This window comes from Heptranchias perlo, chromosome 12, assembly GCF_035084215.1.
Source record: "Heptranchias perlo isolate sHepPer1 chromosome 12, sHepPer1.hap1, whole genome shotgun sequence".
Taxonomy (NCBI): domain Eukaryota; kingdom Metazoa; phylum Chordata; class Chondrichthyes; order Hexanchiformes; family Hexanchidae; genus Heptranchias; species Heptranchias perlo.
Genome location: NC_090336.1, coordinates 46,859,743 through 46,881,399, shown reverse-complemented (window position 1 = coordinate 46,881,399; position 21,657 = coordinate 46,859,743). Strand labels below are relative to the sequence as shown.

The 21,657-nt window shown below is 41.1% G+C and overlaps 1 protein-coding gene across 3 annotated transcripts in view; it reads left to right on the top strand.

Annotated features, from left to right (window-relative positions):
• The window catches only part of ext2 (exostosin glycosyltransferase 2), a 132,031-nt gene that overhangs the window by 104,115 nt on the left and 6,259 nt on the right, over positions 1 to 21,657 (top strand). For all 3 annotated transcript variants that reach the window (XM_067994067.1, XM_067994068.1, XM_067994069.1), the window contains 3 exons: positions 11,939 to 12,082; positions 20,502 to 20,630; positions 21,395 to 21,477. In XM_067994067.1, the coding sequence (XP_067850168.1) occupies positions 11,939 to 12,082; positions 20,502 to 20,630; positions 21,395 to 21,477 (356 nt within the window). The remainder of the gene's footprint in view (positions 1 to 11,938; positions 12,083 to 20,501; positions 20,631 to 21,394; positions 21,478 to 21,657) is intronic.

Genomic DNA, 21,657 nt, shown 5'->3' with positions numbered 1-21,657 from the left:
GTCAAAATCCTGGAACTCCCTTCCTAACAGCACTGTGGGAGAACCGTCACCACACGGACTGCAGCGGTTCAAGAAGGCGGCTCACCACCACCTTCTCGAGGGCAATTAGGGATGGGCAATAAATGCCGACCTTGCCAGCGACGCCCACATCCCGTGAACGAATAAAAAATTTTTTAAAAACCTCTTGTACAAGGTGATCTCCGCCCCAGCCAGAAACAGGTCCAGCTCTCGCTTGATGGAATATAGTGAATTACATTCACCTCACGTTCCTAGAGAATCCTTGCATAAAAACCATGGTAACGGCATCACAAATAAAATAGTCATCTGTCAACCCTTCTTTCACCTGGAAACATTAAGAAATTGACCGGATAAGTTTTACATCACTGATAATCTACTGTTATTCAGCTCTCTCAACATCATGCTGCAAGACTGCAATTAACAATTATGATCACCAGAAGAGAGAGAGAGAGAGAGAGTGTGTGTGTGTGTACAGGTAGACATACAAATCAACAAGTAGCAAGCAGGAATTGTGATGTTCAAAAAACTGCAGACGAAAATGGCCAGTTAGCAATAAAAGAAAGAAGACAAGCCAGTCAAACTGCTTAAAATCAGTTTTGAAAATCATCTTGTGTTGCATTTTTCTCTCAACCAGCCAGCTAAGGGTTCAAAATAAGAACATAAGAAGTAGGAGCAAGAGTAGGCCATATGGCCCCTCAAGCCTGCTCCGCCATTCAATCAGATCATGGCTGATCTTTGACCTCAACTCCATTTCCTGCCCGATTCACATATCCCTGGATTCCCCTAGAGTCTAAAAATCTTGGGGAATAAGGTTTATGTAACAAAAACATTTTTAAAAATCAATATTCAATGACATGATTAAACTTGACTCTAAAATTCTTTTGTCTTTTAGTACCTTCATTAACATTTATACTTGGAGGCATCTGTATCTTTCAAAAGCCAAGACTTGCAGTTAATATTTTTTCCCAGACCTGTCACCTTGTCCCTGCAATTTCCTTGATGCCCCAGCCTGAGCATGTGCATTATTTTCCACCCTGTGACAATATGATTCTCTCACTGCAGTGGGCATGGTCACCTCAGGATTTTTGAATTTTTGTTTTTCCAAATAATTTGAAACCAAGCTGGAGAATAAATCTCATCTTTTTGTAAGCTATTACTTATTTAATTTTTGCTTCTGAAAGAGACTAGCTGCGAAAGTGAGCCAGACCAAGAAAAAGAGAGAAACAGATATGATTTTAGAACACCTGTGTTGCTGACAACAGCCAGGAAAGTGATGATTGTCATTATAGATGGTGTCCATGAGGTTGGGTCAAGACTTGGCGGGGGAGGGGTATTCAGCAGTGATGGGGAGAACAGTAGTAGTGGGTGGGTTTCAGTAAATGGGTTTCTCCAGTAGTGACCTGAGGAAACCTGCAGCTAAGACAAAATACTCAGAAGTATCTAAATATTACAGGTTTCCCAAGTCACTGCTGGGGAAACATTTTTCAGTGCTTATGTGGAGTGAAGGGAATCGATTCTCCTTCATCCCTTGCTCCTACCCCACCTGCTCCGAATGTTTGTACCTTCCCCACCCTAAAGTCCAACCTTTTGTCACTCACCCACTGCCTGGGCGCCTGTACCTTCCCTCGCTCCCTCCTATAATTTCTTGATGCTCACACCCACTCATAATGAGGTCTCATGCCGTTCCCTCCTCTCTCCACTGCCAACCTGCCCCTGAGATCATCTTTATCTTGGCAGAAGCCTCCAACCCCACCCACGTTTCACTGTTTGCACTGCAAGCAGGGAAGTCATGCTACAACTGTACAGGGTGCTGGTGAGACCACACCTGGAGTACTGCGTACAGTTCAGGTGCCCTTATTTAAGGAAGGACATACTTGCATTGGAGGCAGTTCAGAGAAGGTTCACTAGGTTGATTCCGGGTATGGAAGGGTTGTCTTATGAGGAAAGATTGAACAGGTTGGGTCTATACTCATTGGAGTTTAGAAGAATGAGAGGCGATCTTATTGAAACATACAAGATTCTGAGGGGACTCGATAGGGTAGATGCTGAGAGGATGTTACCCCTCATGGCGGAATCTAAACTGGGGGGGCATAGTCTCAGAATAAGGGGTCGCCCATTTAAGATGGAAATGAGGAGGAATTTCTTCTCCCAGAGGGTCGTGAATCTTTGGAATTCTTTACCCCAAAAAGGTGTGGAGGCTGTGGTAGACAAATTTTTGATCAGCATGGGAGTCAAAGGCTATGGGGAAAGGGCGGGAAAGTGGAATGGAGGTAAAAATCAGATCAGCCATGATCTCATTAAATGGCGGAGCAGGTCGAGGGGCCAAATAGCCTACTCCTGCTCCTATCTCTTATGGTCACCCTCCCGGTTACTCCCACACCCAGCAACTGCCCTACCTAATGGTCCCAAATATTACTGCTACAATCTCTGCACCCTCTATGAGCACTCCACTACCCCCTTTTCACTACAGTGACAGTAGAACTTCAAAATCATGTCCCATCTTGAAATGCCTAAGTAATGTGATGCACCCTCAGGGCTGCCTCACATCAGTTAGGCATGTCACAACATGGAGTATAACTCCAGTGCAGTGTCAAGCTGTGTTTGGAAACAATTGCACAGGTGGTCCATTGGACTTCTTGACCACTTTATAAACTTAAGCAGAACTTATTTAAATGAATTGAGAAAGCACATGCTTGTACTGACTCGTCAAACATTTAAAAATGATCAATAGGGAGCGAAGCATTGTGCCGATATACAAGTGCAGATCTGCAGAGCTTTCTCCCAGCTCTAACAATCTGATTTGCAGCCAGGCTGTATGAATCTGGTAGTACCAGCTGTGAATTAATACAGATACCAGCAGTCAGGGCTATATAGCTGAAGTATAATAGCCTATGGGTTAAAGCATTCAAGAAATTATTTTAGAATCTTAATCATTTGGGTCAGGGAATTGTAAAGCTGTTGCTTAAATGTCCCTTTAAATTAAGGAAATACTTTATTTTGGACCTGTTGAATTCTTGGTTTTAAGGATAAACTTTCATTAAAGGAATCTGGTGCTACCTACATCATTTCTTTGAGTGAGTTATTTTGGAAACTGCTGAGCATCATCTTGTTTGTCTCAATTTCAGTATTAACTGTTAAGTTATTAAGTCTCCTGATGGCTGTGTGTAAATGTATTCTCTGGTGTGATACTGAGGCACACAAAGCAGGAAGAGCCAAGCTCGATCCCTCATCTCTGCTGAGTTAGCTGATCTCTGATTTCTGCTGAGGAAGCTGTTGGAGCACTAAAAGTGCACTGAATATAGCTCGGTTATAATGCTCTTCCCACCACCCCATTCTCCCCCGCCCCCCAGCCCCTTGATAACCTGCCAACCATTTAGTGTCGCACATGAAGGAAGGGTGAGCTTCTGGCAGGCTCCTGTGAAATATACCCCAACACAAGTTAGCACCTTCAGGGGTGGAAGGGAAAGTTGAATGGAAAACTGCGATCATATACCTTTGAATTATGCAATACAGATGATCCCTACACAACACTCACCAGAGTAACGAGAGGTGGCACAAGAAATGTATAGACGTTTTCTTTGATTTTTGGGGTATGGCTAATCAAACGGTCCTTCAAACAAACAACTTACAAATTTTGGCTGGGAAGCCTAGAACCTTTAAAATGGATTCTTGGCATGGAGTCCCATCCAGGCACAATGGGGCAAAAATTGCTCCCAAAATAACGGAGGAGCTCAACAGCGCTCTCCGTTTTTTTTTACAGCGAATCGAAGGAGCAAGTTGCCGCATTTGTACATATGCCCTAAAATGCGAAAATTGTGAACTTGTTCCTATTGGTTCGCTGATGATTTGACAGCTGCGAATTAAAGGGCTATCGCACACTAAAATCATTGAAATCATTGAAAAATTGCAAACTTGCTCATCCACCCATTGGAAAGTAACTAATTACACCACCAAAAGTTACGCTTAAAAATACCAGGTCTAAACTAAGTTTTAAAAGCGCGATAACTCTTTGTCTGCCAAACAATTAAAAATTACATTTTAAAAATGTGCAGCCTCGTATTACTCATTTTAATAGTTTTGGTCATTAAAAAAAAACTCTCTCTCTTATATTTAATTCAATTATTTCATTGGCTTTTTATTTTGAAAAATTAACGTTTTTGTTTACAATGACTTTCAGAATACTAACTTTAAATGAATGAAGTCTGTTTGCCTGCTTGTGGGCGTGACTTCTCTTCCTGACAGATTTTGTGGACGTGTCTTCTATTCTCACAGTCTGTTCTATGCGCATCAACTTACCCTGCTCAGAGGCTGAGTTGATTGTTCACGATTTTTAAAAAAAGTTCAAAATCAAGCAAGTCGATACCACAGAGCCAGCAGTAAGTACATATGTTAATTTAATTCACAGGAGCTGCAGCAATCGTTGCTGTGCCACTCTGCGCGTGTTCTGTCCCAATATTCCTACTGACCAATAAACAATTGTAAGAAAGTATGACTTCAGAGAGTCACATCATTTTTTCTAAACTGTAACGGTGGATCTTTTGTTTAAACATGGTGAGTTAGGTGCTGATTGTGTCACCAGGATGTGATTTGTATAAAATTGTAACTCAATGCATGAATGAAACATTCTCAAACACAAATGCAAAAACAAACTGTTGTCTTGTAAATTGGCATATTATTTATTTTCCTGATTATACCAATGTCAATTACAACTGCTGGAAAATATATTCTACCCTCAAGCTAGAGCTTCTGAATCATAAGCATATGTGCTGGCAAACTTTATGCTAGTTAAGCTACTGCTGTGCATTCACCTGGAGACACTTAAATGCTATTGAGACAATTTTGAAAATAAGTCAGTGAAGTGAATTTTTTAAAAATCATACATTGAGTGGCATATTTAAAAAGTTGGCCCTTTTTCTGTTGCTGTTGTTAATGGAAAATGTTCAAAATACAACATAAATTATAAGTCTTGCTGTCATACATTCTAGCGCATAGAAAACTGTTCTTTCTTACAAGACATCCGAGCCCTATTTAAATTGGAATTGTTTACTTACCAGCACAATACTCTGTCATAGTCTCACACCACATGTTTTGTTCTCATGAAATTTAGCTCATAATCTTGCATAGGGCACAACTGCTCATCCTACCCATGGAGAATCCTATGATTTTGACACACAATCTCTTACGATCATTCTCTCAAAATCAATTAAAAGTTATGCAATTTCTCATACATAGTCGCTTGTTCTCTAGTTTAATGGAGGAGGGGGGGTAGTTCAGAATGGAGGAAAGGAAAGGCAGCATGTAAGGAGAATGTACCCGACAAAATATTACCCCCACCCCCATTTATAGACCATGCAGATCTTATGAAGATTTCAGTGAGGAGCTCTGCATGAGAAGAGTGCTTTTTCAAGCTGTAGGAGAGCTGTGCCAGTTTCTGCATGAAGACCTGCAGCTAGGATTGTTCGCTCAAAGCTCATTTCAAGTAACCAGGGGGATCCATACAATATCACTCGGTGCCATCTGTACATGCACTCAGCAGGTAACTAACGTACTTTTTAGGAGAGCTGGGAAATTCATCCAGCTTGACATGACAGCAAAATAGCAACTTGATCGGGCTATACAGTTTTATCGTATTGCTGGGTTCCCCAAAGTGCAGGGTGCAGTACATGACTGCATAGCATTGTGAGCTTCTACAGTTAACACCTTCAACTTTCTTGATGGAAAGGGTTGCCACTAACTGAGTGTCTAAATTGCAAAGAATCCTACACGTCATTGTCAGATTTGCTGGGAGTTGCCATGATGACTTCAGCCGCAGGAATTTTGCCCGACGTGAGCTTTTTTTTCTTCTTCATTCATGGGATGTGGGCGTCGCTGGCGAGGTCAGCATTTATTGCCCATCCCTAATTGCCCTTGGGGTGAGCCGCCTTCTTGAACCGCTGCAGTCCGTGTGGTGAAGGTTCTCCCACAGTGCTGTTAGGAAGGGAGTTCCAGGATTTTGACCCAGCGACGATGAAGGAACGGCGATATATTTCCAAGTCGGGATGGTGTGTGACTTGGAGGGGAACGTGCAGGTGGTGTTGTTCCCATGTACCTGCTCCTCTTGTCCTTCTAGGTGGTAGAGGTCGCGGGTTTGGGAGGTGCTGTTGAAGAAGCCTTGGCGAGTTGCTGCAGTGCATCCTGTGGATGGTACACACTGCAGCCACTGTGCGCCGGTGGTGAAGGGAGTGAATGTTTAGGGAGGTGGATGGGGTGCCAACCAAGCGAGCTGCTTTGTCCTGGATGGTGTCGAGCTTCTTGAGTTGATGGAGCTGCACTCATCCAGGCAAGTGGAGAGTATTCCATCACACTCCTGACTTATGCCTTGCAGATGGTGAAGAGGCTTTGGGGAGTCAGGAGGTGAGTTACTCGCTGCAGAATACCCAGCCTCTGACCTCCTCTTGTAGCCACAGTATTTATACGGCTGGTCCAGTTAAATTTCTGGTCAATGGTGACCCCCCAGGATGTTGATGGTGGGGGATTCGGCGATGGTAATGCCGTTGAATGTCAAGGAGAGGTGGTTCCAGGAAGATAGTCAATGGAACAAATGGCTTGTGGGTGGTGTGGCATACAAGTTGCTGTTGTGGATAATGACTCTTCTGTGAGTGTCAAGAACAGCATTTGAGAAGAACTACTACAAAGCACATGCTTCTACTAGAGTTACGATGGAGAGAATCATAAGGCCTTAAATGGGTGCTTTCTTTGCATTGATCAGGAGAGGCTCTACAATATGCTTCCAAACATGTATCCTGCATAGTTGTAGCTTGCTGTGCTCTGCACAACTTTGTTATCCAAAAAGCCTGAAATATGGAGATTGCCGCAGAGGAGCATGGAGTGGGTGATCAGGAGGACCCTCACTTGGAGGATTCCTGGGTTATGGCTGCAAGGGACATTCGAAATTAACTTATCCAATATAGTGTTCTTATCTGTTTAGTAGTCTCCCTTTGTCACCACTGCCAGTCCTCCATTTCTCCTGCCTTCAGAGAAATCAAAATTATTTAATTGGAGTACACCTCTTAGAACCTCAGATCTTTTTGATTCTACTTGACCATGCAAATCTTTATAATCTCCATAAATATATGACCACAAAATAAGTACCACCTCTCTTGTATGACTCCATCTCCATGAATACATGAGCATGAGATAAATGCATCTTTTTTTATTGCAACCACTTCCAGAGGGATCACTAGCCATCCTATTCCTTCAAACTGTGCTTTCCCTTGGTGTCTAGAGGGGCTTTTCTTTCTCCTGTTCTGGTGCTTCTCTTAATCCAGTATCACAAGAGATGGTTGGTTGCTCTTGTGGTACCAAAGGTTTTTGCGACTGAAGTGGCCCTCCTGTCTTAGCAACTTGATTCTAGGGAGGACCATCTGTGGTCTGCATCTCTTGACCTTCTGCCTGAGCACTCTGGTGTCGCTTCCTACATGCCACTTGTGTGATGCTCTGAGGGATAGTCCAGATGCCTGACGGTGCTGCTCTTCTGAGAAACAGCAGCTTCATGCAGGTTGACTGTAGCCTCGCCATTCTTCTGGGCTCTGGATCTGTTTGTCTACCGATCAGCGGAATGGCTGCAATCGATCCTGAAAGCCTTGAGAAAAAGTGGTCTGCATCCTGGTCTCAAGTGTCTGAAAGCTTGATTGCAAGATTCTGTCTGTTGCAACCAGGGCTGCAGTCTGTGCTTCCATTGGAGGAGGCGGTATCCACTGGGCTCAGGCCACTTATGAGTTGGAGGACTGCCACAGACTCCAGCAAAACTGCCGGATACTCCATTGATGCATGCAACCAAGAAGAGGCTTCCCTGATGTTACCGCAAATGAGGGCTGTGTACTCCAAAGTAATACCTATTAGTTGCCACACATTCTCAGAGACTGACCTCAGAGCCTCCATGTACATATGACGTTTCTCAAACATCCTTCTTTTCATACAAGTACCTATGAGATCTGGGTCCCACAACTTCAAATCCAAGAACAGCCTTTTCCATACCCGCTGCTGGGAAAGTGGCACGTGTTCAGCCAGTCCCAGTTCCTCCAGCTCCCTTGTGCGTTGTGTATCACCCAATGCCACAACATCACTAATGTTACCACCTCTACTAGTTTATTGGGCATTTTGGGATGAGGTCTGTTTTATGACAATAGTGGGAGATTGTGCAAAACCTGCTCAGACAAGCTGACCATATTTAATCTTTTATTACAGGCACAAATCAACATTAACATTTTTTGAATTCCCACTTAAATGATTTCATCTTGGAAATTCATCAAGAAAAATACCCCCGCCTGTCCAACTCACTTTAATAATCCTTACTTACACAAGTGGTGAATGGCACTGTGTTGTACATTAGAAGATAACTGATCAATTGAAGTGCTTTTTAAAAGATCTTCTTTCCGTTAGCATGAGTGGCATTTCTTGAATGTGGGATAGCCAATTGATAGGTTTCACATATCTATGTATATGCTTCTAAATTGTAACTTTAAAAATCAGCTTTATTTGCTATAACAGACTAAACCGTGCACTCATACTCCTAATTAACTGTTGGATGATAGTCTAAATACGTGCACTAGCACCAATCTTCCCTTGAAATGATCATTCTCATTAACAAAGTTCTTGTTAACTTGTAATTAGTGTAGCAACTGTTAAGAACCCTGAGTTTGTTAAGTGACGAACCAAAATTTATCCTGATGTGACAGAATCCCCTGGTCTGAGTTTTGTCAGCGGAGAAGGAAACTGAATGATCTTGTCAGAGGATTCCAGGGCTTTAAAGTTTATTGAAGTCTTGAGAGAGGACAGTTGCTTCTGACTTGGATTGTATGTTACAGAGCCATTTTAAAGTCAGAAAATTTTAGTTACAACGAGCAAGAAGAAATTGAATGCTGTTGACTCAAAGCCTGCTAACCTGAGGGTGCCTAGTTTAGAACATTCTTCACCTGTAGAGCTTCAGCTTGCATGTTAAGCCATGTTTTTCCTGCCTAAAACCGGATTTATGGGGGACAGGGTTCCGGATGTAGGGAGGGGGAGCCATTATTTAAAACAAAAATGCTGTGTGCATTCAAGAAACCAGAGAGAACCTGCTCGTGCATTCAGGCAGCAACTGAAAATGGATTTTCTTTGTTCTGTCCTGTTTTTGATTATCAAATTTATAGGACAGCCACACCCCCCCCCCCCCCCCCCGAAACGGAACTATCTAGTTCAAAACCAGACAGGTGGTAAACCAACATGTTAATCGTCCATCTTACACTGAGTGTATATAGTTATATTCTTTAACAAATACTGTATTTTTTTGCCTCAAACAAAACTAATAAAAATTTACTGATTTGGCCAAAAAGTACATATTTTTAGTTATTTTTGGGATGTAGATGCTGGAATAGCTACATTTATTGCCCTTCTCTAGTTGTCTTATGAAAATGGTGGTGGGCCACCTTCTTGAATCGCTGCAGCTTTGTAACAGTTGCTTTTTTTTTACAACTGAATGCAGAGGGCTTTAAGAGTAAAGCACAAAGTGTGGGTCTGGAGTCACATGCATGCCAGACTGGCTAGGATTAGCAGGCTGCTTTTCCTGAAGGACTTCAGTGAACGATAACAATATGACAATCTGGCAGCTTTCATGGGTCATTTGTTTGATAAAAGAAAAATTATATCATTTTTCCCCCAAAGAAAATTCAGATGAGCTAAAGACTCCTGTTGCCATTTTTCCTTTAAAGGATAGGGGTGCATGATTTTCCAAATGCATGAATGTTGTATAGTTTTTAATCTAACCCCCTTCACTCTACTCTCTGTCCCCCACCACCCCCAGGACCTGCTTAAAGTGTATGTTGAGGTACAACAAAAAATAGCCTATTTCCCATTTTTCCATGGCTTTCACAATTTTCCATGAGCACACTTTTCTGCAGGAGTATCGTTTTTTTGTGTTACTCAGATTTCTAGTTACTAGACGAGTAAAGCTTTGTGAACCTTTCATAACGTGGTTCTGCATATGAGATGATAATTAGTGGGAAACTGCATGCGAAAAAACATTGGTAAAAGCCAGTTAATTACTGATTCTCATGGAAGGGTAGTTGACTTGGTAGTTATGATCCGGTCTGTCATGATAAAGCCTATGTTTATAATCATAAACTGATCCTTTAATCTACACAGTAGTATTTGAAGCAATTAAGAGACCATTAAACAGTGCTTTGGTTTGGTTCATGTGCTTGTTTTCTGTTTAGCTGCACTTTTTATATAAAAAAAACATGATAATGCTAAACAAATGCTGTAATCCTTGTTCAGATTTCTCATCACTTAACATTTTACAAATGAAGTGCTGGTGTACAAGTCTAATTGTATGCAGCTGCTAATGACATATGTACTCCGTCTTTGATATTGAATTACTTTTATATGAACTTATAACTAGAGTATTCAACTGTTGCTGTAGCGAAGACTGATAGAGTCTGCTTACTTTCTTGTACGTCCGTTAGTTTTGATTATCACTTTTCAATTCACAAGTATTCTCTTGGCCGCGGGCCCTGATTCTTCATGTCTCAGTTGCATTTTTCTTAGAGTGGAGTGTTCGTATTATTGAGGGAGGAAATGAAGCAGTACCTTTAAATGAACTCTTTCAGTGCACAGCAAACCTTGTATCTTGATTTTGTAGTTGTGCTCAAGCCCACTTGTTGAGACATGCCTCTTTGTGTCTCCATTTGGGCTCTGTTTCAACATCCTATTAGTGTAACTACATTTTTAATTCATTTTGGCAAATGCATTTAGAAATTATTTGTGAAACTTTCTAAATTGAAGTTTCTGAGGTGGGACCAGTTTTTGTTAGACTTAACAATTTTGATTTGTTTTTAAACCACACCTTGTTGATTACATTAAGCATTTTTTCTTTTTTTAAAAAAAGCTTTTTGAGCTTAGCCTGCTAGCTACTAGAGCATTGGTCTCTGAGCAATAATCGCAGGTTCAACTGCTGGTCTTGAAAAGATGCTGAAGCTATATTGCCATATCAGTAACCAGTACGAGTGGACAACACCATGTTATCCCACCTCCCACGCTTGGTGCTTCTAATGAACAATCTGAATATCACTGAATTTGATATAAACTTAATTTATAGCGTATATCCTGTCCTAGTGAAATTTGAAAACCGCATGTATTTGATATAAAATCTGCAGTATAATTAATGCTTTGCACACTTGAATTTTCCCTTGGGATTAGTTTGCAAGTCTGAAAGAGGAGAATTGGTGCATCAATTGGTCCAGTGTGCTGCTGAGTTCTGCAGACCAGGAAGTTCCCAAGTTTGATACTGGTCTGTGCTGAGTTAGCTGATGTGGGTGGTGGTGGGGCTTCAGTGTCCTTGGGCTGAGGGGAGGAGAATTGTTGACTGTTTCCTCCTGATTGCTACCCAATGTCTCCTAATGTCAGTAATTACGTGTGGGCTTTGGATGAATACAGTACAGGCTCAGTTGTGCTATCCTTTGCAGTTGGATAGCCTGATGGCATTTGACATCAGACTCAAACATGAAGACTGGGCACTTGGGTGAAGTACCAGAAGGCAGTCTGCTCCTGTGCAGCCATACCCCAACATGTCTATCTTCAAGATAGTAATGTAAAAAACGAAGTGGGTGCAGAAATTATAGCTAGTTTCTTAGAAGGAAAAATTTAGACATTATAGATTGCAAACATTAGCATTCAATAATTGTGATTCATTTTAATTCTAGTGATGCAATGTAATAATGGCACAACTAAAATGTCAAATATGATTAAGATATTTATTTAACATGTGTTGCACTTGCAGAGTTGGTCAATTCTGATCACCGGTTAACAATTTACAATGGATAATTGAGGTTAACAACTGGATCAATAGATTTTTGTATCCTAGATGAAGCCAATAACAATGTTTGGAACTTCTGGTTGTATGTAGGTGTGGCGTGAATTCCCTGACAGGCTGGTGGGCTACCCAGGCCGACTTCATTTGTGGGACCACGAGACTAGCAAATGGAAATATGAGTCAGAATGGACGAATGAGGTCTCAATGGTATTAACTGGAGCTGCCTTCTACCACAAGGTACAAATAAGTTTTAAAACCACCTTAACATTGAAATTAAGTGTTATATTTAGTTCCTACTATATTGACATAATTGATTAACAGGAAGCAATCAAGTTTCAAATGCATTATACCATTCATTCCACAAAGATCCAGAACTTTGCTCCCTAAAGCCTTTATAATGTCAGAAAAATCTGGTTTGCCAAAATTATATTAAAAATAAAGTAAGCTTGCGAGGGAAGATCTGAAAATCAGCAGAATTAGCTTTGGATGAAGGAAGGTGTGAGGCAGTTTGCTGGAAAATCTGTGATGCCAAGGAAAAGAAAGTACTAATTGGAAATTACTACAGACCACCAGGACAAGAAAAGTAGATGTAGAAATATTTGAACAAATCGAAAGGGCACCAAGAAAAGGGAGAATGACTGTTCTGAGAGAATTCTTGTGACCATTTTATACAATGAAACGGGTAAATGGGCCTTTCAAAGAGAGGAGGTAAGTTCATGAACTAATGGAAGACTTCTTCTTGACAGTATGTCATAATTGGGAATAGGAATGTCCTAATGTTTAGTAGTGAGACGGAGATGGTGAAAATGTTAACAGTAAGTGAGCATTTGAGCATCATGATCAAAGTATCGTTAAATTTGATATTGTGGCATAGGTGGTGTGACCAAATGTCAGAGCTAATAAAATGACTACCAGATTACAGGAAGGCTGAAAGTCATGAAGGTCAAAAGAGGAGAGTAAATCAGGAATGCACCAAATTGAGGAAACATATAAAACAAGAACGAATAGTATCAATAAGCTTGATTTTCTGTGGTATTTGGAGAATATACCTTTTTAAAAGGAGTGGAGCATTTCACCATATAATACACAATGTATGATTCTGCATGTGGGCAGGTGTGTATGACCTGGCCAGTCTATTTAATGGTGGCATATCTAATTGTTAAACATACTGAGGTGAATTAGAAGTCAATTGTTCTTGGGGACTTCCAAAGGTTAGTTAGAAGGTAATTTTTATTGCTGGGGAAGTTTCTCTAGATTGGAAATAATTAGCTTACTTTTAAACAAAGTATTTTAAAAAAAGAATGACACAGAAAATAGCACATTTCACATTTAAAGTATGTCAGATGCTTTCAAAACCTTATATTTTAGTGGATGTCTTGTGGCATTGCTCATAGTATCAAAGGATATGCTGCTTTAGAATGAAAAAGACGTTATGACATTTCATGCACAATGTGTTATAATACAGTTGATCTCCTGTGCTGTTGCTCCTGGAGAAAAATAAAATTGTCTCTTTTTCTAATGTGTCTCTCATTCTTTCCTAATCTCTAGTTCTTTCTGTGTTCCTGTTTATCTTTTGGTATGGCTCTGGTTCTTGTGTTCTCTTTATTTTTGAATCATTTTCTCATTCCTTCTCTTACTTTTTGCATAAGTTGCTCCTTTGCTGTTGCCCATTGTCTTCGGTCCCCGCCACAAACTCCGTTCCATAGCCAACGACTCCATCCTTCTCTCTGGCCACTGTCTGAGGCTGAACCAGACCGTTCGTAACCTTGGCGTCCTATTTGACCCTGAGATGAACTTCCGACTACATATCCGCTCCATCACCAAGATCGCCTACTTCCACCTCTGTAACATCGCCCGTCTCCGCCCCTGCCTTAGCTCATCTGCTGCAGAAACCCTTATCCATGCCTTTGTTACCTCTAGACTTGACTATTCCAATGCTCTCCTGGCCAGCCTCCCATCTTCCACCCTCCATAAACTTGAGCTCATCCAAAACTCTGCTGCCCGTATCCTAACTCCCATCACCCTTGTGCTTGTTGACCTACATTGGCTCCCGGACTGGGAACGCCTCAATTTTAAAATTCTCATTCTTGTTTACAAACCCCTCCATGGCCTCACCCCTCCTTATCTCTATAACTCCTCCAGCCCTACAACCCTTCAAGATCTCTGCGCTCCTCCGATTCTTGCCTTTTGTGCATCCCCGACTTTAATCGCTCCACCATTGGCGGCCATGCCTTCAGCTGCCTAGGCCCTGTGCACTAGAATTCCCTCCCTAAACCTCTCTACCTCTCTCTCCTCCTTTAAGACGCTCCTTAAAACTTACCTCTTTGACCAAGCTTTTGGTCACCAGTCCTAATATCTCCTTATGTAGCTTGATGTCAGCTTTTGTTTGATAATGCTCCTGTGAAGCGCCTTGGGACATTCTACTACTTTAAAGACGCTATATAAATGCAAGTTGTTGTTGTCGTCTCTCTACTATTTCTGACCCAGATATCTGAGCACAAAATCTAGGCTGACGCTCCAGTGCTACACTGAGGGAGGGCTGCACTATTGGAAGTGCCGTCTTTCAGATGAGAATTTAAACCGAGGTCCCGTCTGCTCTTTCAGATGGATGTAAAAGATCCCATGACACTATTCGAAGAAGAGCAGGGGAGTTCTCCCTGGTGTCCTCACCAATATTTAATTTTCAACCAACACCTAAAATCAGATTTTCTGGTCATTTCTCTCACTGCTGATTGTGGGACTTGAAAGAATATCTTCTAAGTTTTTTCTGTTGAGAATCAAGGTATCGAAGCTCATGGTGCAGGACACCACATATGTTGAAACAAACAAAAGAAATGAGGTTGATCAGGTAATGCCTAACTTAGATTTTTAAAAGCCTGAGAACTGAAAGACTGGAGAAAGTAAGGAACCTCAGTTTTGCAGTCTTGATTTCAATACTCTGTAAATCTAGGGAGGGGAAAGAAACTGTAGAATAGTATATTTCAAGCCTAGAAGAAACAAGAGAGAAAAAGTTAAAGGAGCACTAACATAGGCATATTGATAAAATAGAGAATAGCAAGAAAAATTGCAATGGGTGGAAAGAGAGAGATTAGAACCTAGAGATAAAGTCATGGATCGCTTACTGCTTTTTTGTATCCTGTCCAGGAGCATAAGAAAAACGTTAGAAGAGCCTCTGGTATATGGGAGCTGTATTCAAGTCTTGGATGGAGTTGGGCTTCATAGATATGTTAAGGGAAGTGCAAGTATTTGGCCTGATAGAGGAAACTGAGCTTGTTGGAGACAGTTCTATCCAGAGGAGTTAATAAGGCCAAGAATATCAATAGATGAAGGATGACGAAGGATAGATGCATCAAAGGTGAGAGGTGGGATGTCAACTTTCAACTTCGGCAGGGGCAGAAAACTGGTGCTATCGGATCGGCTGTCCGATATGCGCCCAGCCTGGTTTTCTTTTCCACCGACTCCAATGGAAACGAAAATTGGACAGGGTTTGTAACGGGCAGCCAATCCGATACCGACCACCAGGTTTCCACCCTCGCCAAAGTTGAAAGTTACCCCCCGCCATGGTATCTGTTTCTTAGATTTGCGAGAGACCCGAAGAAACTGCATCTTTACTTTTCATTTATCGAGCTGCATCGGAATTCATGATGTTCACAGGGAACAAATTCAGAAAGATCTGAAAACATGTAGCAATTGGGCAATGAATTGCAAATGAAATTTAATGAACAATGTACAGTAACGTGTTAAAATAGAAAACATTAACGATAAATAGGTATATCATCAAATAAGCTGAGTCAGCAAACAGTTGAGTGAAAAAGATTTAGGTGTAAATTTTCAGCAAACATTGGAAATGTGGTCATAATTTATAGCAACGATTATAAATATGCAACTAGAGTCTATCAGCAGATCTGCAGCATATAAACCCAAGGAAGTGTTACTGACACTTTATGAGGCATTAGTATGACCCCTTATGGAGTTCTGTGATCAACAAGTTTAAGAAAATATATAGGTGCAGCTAAAAGGATTTAGAGAAGGGCAATGAAAAAGATTGTTTTTAGCGCTGAACTGTGAGGACCGGTTACATTTATTCCCATTAGAAAAGAGATTTAGCAGGACATGACTCTAGTTATTTAAAATAATGAACAAAAAAGATAGTGAATGAAGAGAAGTGATTTGTACAAAACCAAGAGAGGAAATCCAAGACGTAATTATAAACATAGAAAACCATAAGATAAATTTAGCTTAAAGTGATAATCTGTTGCTGTGATCAAGTGGAAAAGACATCCATCTAGAACAATAAATGCTAGCTCTATTCAAAAGGGAATTGAATCAATTTCTAATTCAGCAAAGAGCAGATGATTTGGGATAGGAAATTAAATACATTTTTTTTTAACTTCAGTCAGATCCTGGAAAAGGACCAAGATGATGGAGCAAGCTAGTTATGCTGGATGGCCATTTCTTATTCCTTCATTCTTATGCTCCGTCTGAGCATGGGAAGCAGTGACGAGGACATGTTTTGAGTATCCGAACAATATGGAAATGAGATGTATTTTCATAGTCATTTTATGAGATGTAAATCAGGAGAACTTCTACACAAGAAAGAAAGAAAGAATATAGTTCCTTTCATGTCATCATGACATCCATAGCATTTCACAGCCAATTAATTACTTTTGAAGTGAAGTCACTATTATTATGTAGCTAAATTAAATTTCTAATTAAACTAGAAGTCACAGGACCCAGGATACAACATGGATAAGAAACTAGTAGTACTGATGAGAGATTTACTACTGCTATTACTACTGCTTCATCTTCATCAGTCACCATATCGAAGGGTGAAGATGGGGATCCACAAGCGACCAGTGTCAGAGGATTAGAGAATTTGGGGGTGGAGGGGGGAAGGGAGTGGTTGTAGGAGTTTACGGTAGAAAGGGGTGAGGGCATGGTGGGATTTAAACATGACAAAGGGAATTCAAATCTGAGGCATAGGAGGACTGGGAGCCAATGTGGGCCAGCAAGGATGGGGTGATAGTTGAGCAGGACTTTGTAGGGATAGAATATGGGCAGCAGACTTTTGGATGAGCTGAAGCTTATAGAGACTGAGTGAAGAAAGGCCAGCCATTGGAATAATTGGGCATAATTTGAACCCACCAAGAGGGGCGGGGTGGGGGGATTAAAATTTTAAAAATCGGAAACCGGACCCCAACCCCTGCCCACTTCCGGTTTTAACGGAGGCAGGTTGGGGGGGCGGGCAACTAACCTACTCTCCAGAGGCAGGTCTGTAATTTAAATATTTTAATGAAGCTGTGCGCCTCAAATTTTAGCAGGCTTTCAGATTTAACACCTGCGGGCCTGGTTTCCTCGGGCTTGGGAAACCCAGCAGCTCGAGGGAAGCGGAATTCAGCAGGCAAGTGCCTTTCCAGCACTGCTTGTGGGCCAGGAGGAACAGGAGTGCTTTCCCCCAGCCCTCCAAGCAAACCTGCTTCCCTCCCCTCTCTCCTCTTCGCTGCCTGGCTGTGGCCTGGTGCCGCAGGCCTTTCCACGTGGTAGCCAGCCCCTCAATCTGGCTGGCTGGCTGTCAGTCGGTAAATGGAGGCAAAATATTTAAAGGAGGTCCTGCCGTTAAATTTGGTAGGATCTCCGGGTTACCCGCGTTTCCCGGCCGCTCTGACCCCCGCCTCCTTCCCAGCCTTCCTGTAAAGTTCGGGGCCATTGAGTCTGGAGTTGAATGTAATATCATAACGGGGGAATTGTTGAGTCAAGACGCAAACCCTGTACCTCTACTGTTGCTAATCCACATAAATCACACAAATAACTTGGTTAAATTTGCTACTTGCTTAAAAGAGACAGTGGCAAGCATTCTCCTTTTACATGTATTTACATGCTGTTTGCGTAGGAGCAGTATGCACAGGTAAACTGTGCTGACTGGATATTTGAGTTAAAATGTTGTTATGCTAGAGCAGATTGTGACTTTTCATATTCAGCATTTCATTCACCATATTTACATAGAAAAAGAGGATAGCATGCCGGAAATCCCCAAAAAACTAATATTGAATCAGGGACAGGGACTCGATAAAATTAACATAAGTAAAGCAACAGTAATGAAGAAAATAATAGCACTAAAGAGTGACAAATCCCCAGGACCAGATGGTTTCCATCCCAGGGTTTTAAAGGAAGTAGGTGAGCACATTGAGGATGCCCTAACTATAATCTTTTAAAGTTCTCTAGATTCAGGAACTGTCCCTCTTGATTGGAAAATTGCACATATCACTCCGCTTTTTAAGAAAGGAGAGAGAGGGAAACCGGGGAATTATAGACCAGTTAGCCTAACATCTGTTGTGGGGAAAATGCTGGAGTCTATAATTAAGGATAGGGTGACTGAACACCTCGAGAATTTTCAGTTAATCAGAGAGAGCCAGCATGGATTTGTGAAAGGTAGGTCGTGCCTGACAAACCTGATTGAATGTTTTGAAGAGGTGACTAAAGTAGTGGACAGGGGACTGTCAATGGATGTTATTTATATGTACTTCCAGAGGCATTTGATAAAGTCCCACATAAGAGACTGTTAGCTAAGATAGAAGCCCATGGAATCGAGGGAAAAGTTCGGACTTGGTTAGGAAGTTGGCTAAGGGAAAGGCGACAGAGAGTAGGGATAATGGGAAGGTACTCACATTGGCAGGATGTGACTAGTGGAGTCCCGCAGGGATCTGTCTTGGGGCCTCAATTATTCACAATATTTATTAACGACTTAGATGAAGGCATAGAAAGTCTCATATCTAAGTTTGCTGATGACACAAAGATTGGTGGCATTGTAAGCAGTGTAGATGAAAACGTAAAATTACAAAACGATATTGATAGATTAGGTGAATGGGCAAAACTGTGGCAAATGGAATTCAATATAGACAAATGTGAGGTCATCCACTTTGGATCAAAAAAGGATAGAACAGGGTACTTTCTAAATGGTAAAAAGTTAAAAACAGTGGATGTCCAAAGGGACTTAGGGGTTCAGGTACATAGATCATTGAAGTGTCATGAACAGGTGCAGAAAATCATCAATAAGGCTAATGGAATGCTGGCCTTTATATTTAGAGGACTAGAGTACAAGGGGGCAGAAGTTATGCTGCAGCTATACAAAACCCTGGTTAGACCGCACCTGGAGTACTGTGAGCAGTTCTGGGCACCGCACCTTCGGAAGGACATATTGGCCTTGGAGGGAGTGCAGCGTAGGTTTACTAGAATGATACCCGGACTTCAAGGGTTAAGTTACGAGGAGAGATTACACAAATTGGGGTTGTATTCTCTAGAGTTTCGAAGGTTAAGGGGTGATCTGATCGAAGTTTATAAGATATTAAGGGGAACAGATAGGGTGGATAGAGAGAAACTATTTCCACTGGTTGGGGATTTTAGGAGTCGGGGGCACAGTCTAAAAAGTAGAGCCAGACCTTTCAGGAGTGAGATTAGAAAACATTTCTACACACAAAGGGTTGTAGAAGTTTGGAACTCTCTTCCGCAAACGGCAATTGATACTAGCTCAATAGCTAAATTTAAATCTGAGATAGATAGCTTTTTGGCAACCAAAGGTATTAAGGGATATGGGCCTAAGGCAGGTATATGGAGTTAGATCACAGATCAGCCATGATCTTATCAAATGGCGGAGCAGGCACGAGGGGCTGAATGGCCTACTGCTGTTCCTATGTTCCTATACAAAACAGAATCTCTCCCCCACCCCCGCCCCGCCAATACTTACCTCTTAGTTAAAAGAGAACAAATATGTGGGAGGTGTACTTTTGCTCATACTTCCTTCAGCCTCACTTTATCAAGCAGCTCCTGGTTGCCGAGAATCTAAAAATGAACGGTTGGCATGCAGTCACCTTTGTACTGATATTTAGTGAATGCAGTTTCAATCCACTAACATTACTGAATTTTAGTAAGGAATGTGCACATAGGGAACATAGTAGTTTGGCTCAATTTTGATAAAACAGCACTGGTTCTTGTTTCCTTCTTTGGGGTTCTGATGTTCAGAGTGAATTGAGGCTTACAATCAGTGCAGAGGAACAAAATCTATGCCAAACTCCATTGTTCCTCAAGGATCTTCTTCCCTAACGAGACTCATTATTGACCTCAGTGAAGCACAGATACTTTGACTAAATGTCACTCAGCAGTTCTTTACTACCAGAAGTTGATTCAAAAACTGGATGCTTTTGTTCTTTACCACCTTTTGCATCTTCCCCACCTCCTTGTTACTTATTAGCCATGATTTTTTTCAGTTTTTTTTTCATTTATTTTCTTTCAGAGCTTCCTTTCTTTTTTTTAGTGCCTTTATCTTCCATTTTTCTTCTGCCCTTAAGCACCTTTCCTTGCATCAATTTTAAAATGCTGGGTGGGAGGACACAGTTACTAGGGTAATTTTAAATCAAGACTGACCTAAATCACTCCGCACACACGGACAATAACACATGCATAGCTACAAGGTGCTTGATCAAATTCTTGATCATTGCACATGATCAAAATTATAGCCCAAAGAACATTTCAAATATTAAGTTTTAACAATTTTATGTTTAAAGTGTAAAAAGAAAATGAACACCATATTAACTCTTAATAAATTGCACACTTAAAGATAATACTTTCTAATGGTCTTCTGCGATTCCTTTTATCTTGTCAGTATTTTAATTACTTATATACCTACAAGATGCCAGGAGATATTAAAAACTGGGTGGATGCACACATGAACTGTGAGGACATTGCTATGAACTTCCTAGTGGCTAACATGACTGGAAAAGCTCCTATTAAGGTAAGTTTTCTAAAGTGCACACAAAGAAATCATGCAGAAGTGTTATTATGTTTGTCAGTTGTTAGTTTAATGTGGACAATTAAAATTGTACTAAATCTAAAATAGATGTTAGGTCACTAAGGTCATTTTGGAATTTTATATCTCTTTACAAATTGAGAATGTAAATTTAAATTCTAATTCCATAGATGATGCAAAAATTAATGAAATGATGTCTTTATCATAAAAAGCTTTCAAACCTTAATTTTTTAAGTTTTTAATGTTGCTTTGTAAGTGCAACTGTTGAAAAGGGACTTGCTTTGTAAAGTCCGTATTAAGAGCATTGCAACTTGGAAGGGTTTGTACAAAGCCACTTGGGTGCTATAAACTTTGTCGCCTTTACAGTCTCTAAATATTCATAGAATCTGTCAGTCAACTTAATGAGAAAACAGACATAGGTTAATAAGGCCATATCAAAGTAGGGGAAGCAACATTTCATCGCCTTATGATTGTACAGGCAACTAGTGCTTGTACAAGGCACCTAGAAGTGTGAAAACAATCATTAAATGGGTTTTAATGGGTTGTCATCACACACTTTCAATGAACGTGAAACCATTCTAGTAATTTTATTGACCTCTTGTGAGTTGAAATATGCCTTAGTGAGCCAGATGGAACGCGAGCAAAATGTTCTGAAAGGATGGTGCTCTCACATTACACTGCAGGCGTGCTTGAACATCTAGCTGGATTAAACATGCCATTAATATTGTTGGAATTATTGTGACACGCAGGTGACCCCACGTAAAAAGTTCAAGTGCCCGGAGTGCACAGCAATTGATGGACTGTCACTGGACCAGACCCATATGGTGGAACGGTAAGTGCTCCATTCCTCCCATGTATTTAACAGCTTGCGTCTGCCATTTCAGAAGTGCCCAAGAAAAACATGCATGACTGGTTCCAGATTTACAGCCCACTTGGAAAATGTTAGTCACTGCCTTCTGCAGAAAGGAAAGCTCTGTCCAAGTTTACCTAAATTAATGATGTAGGAATCGTT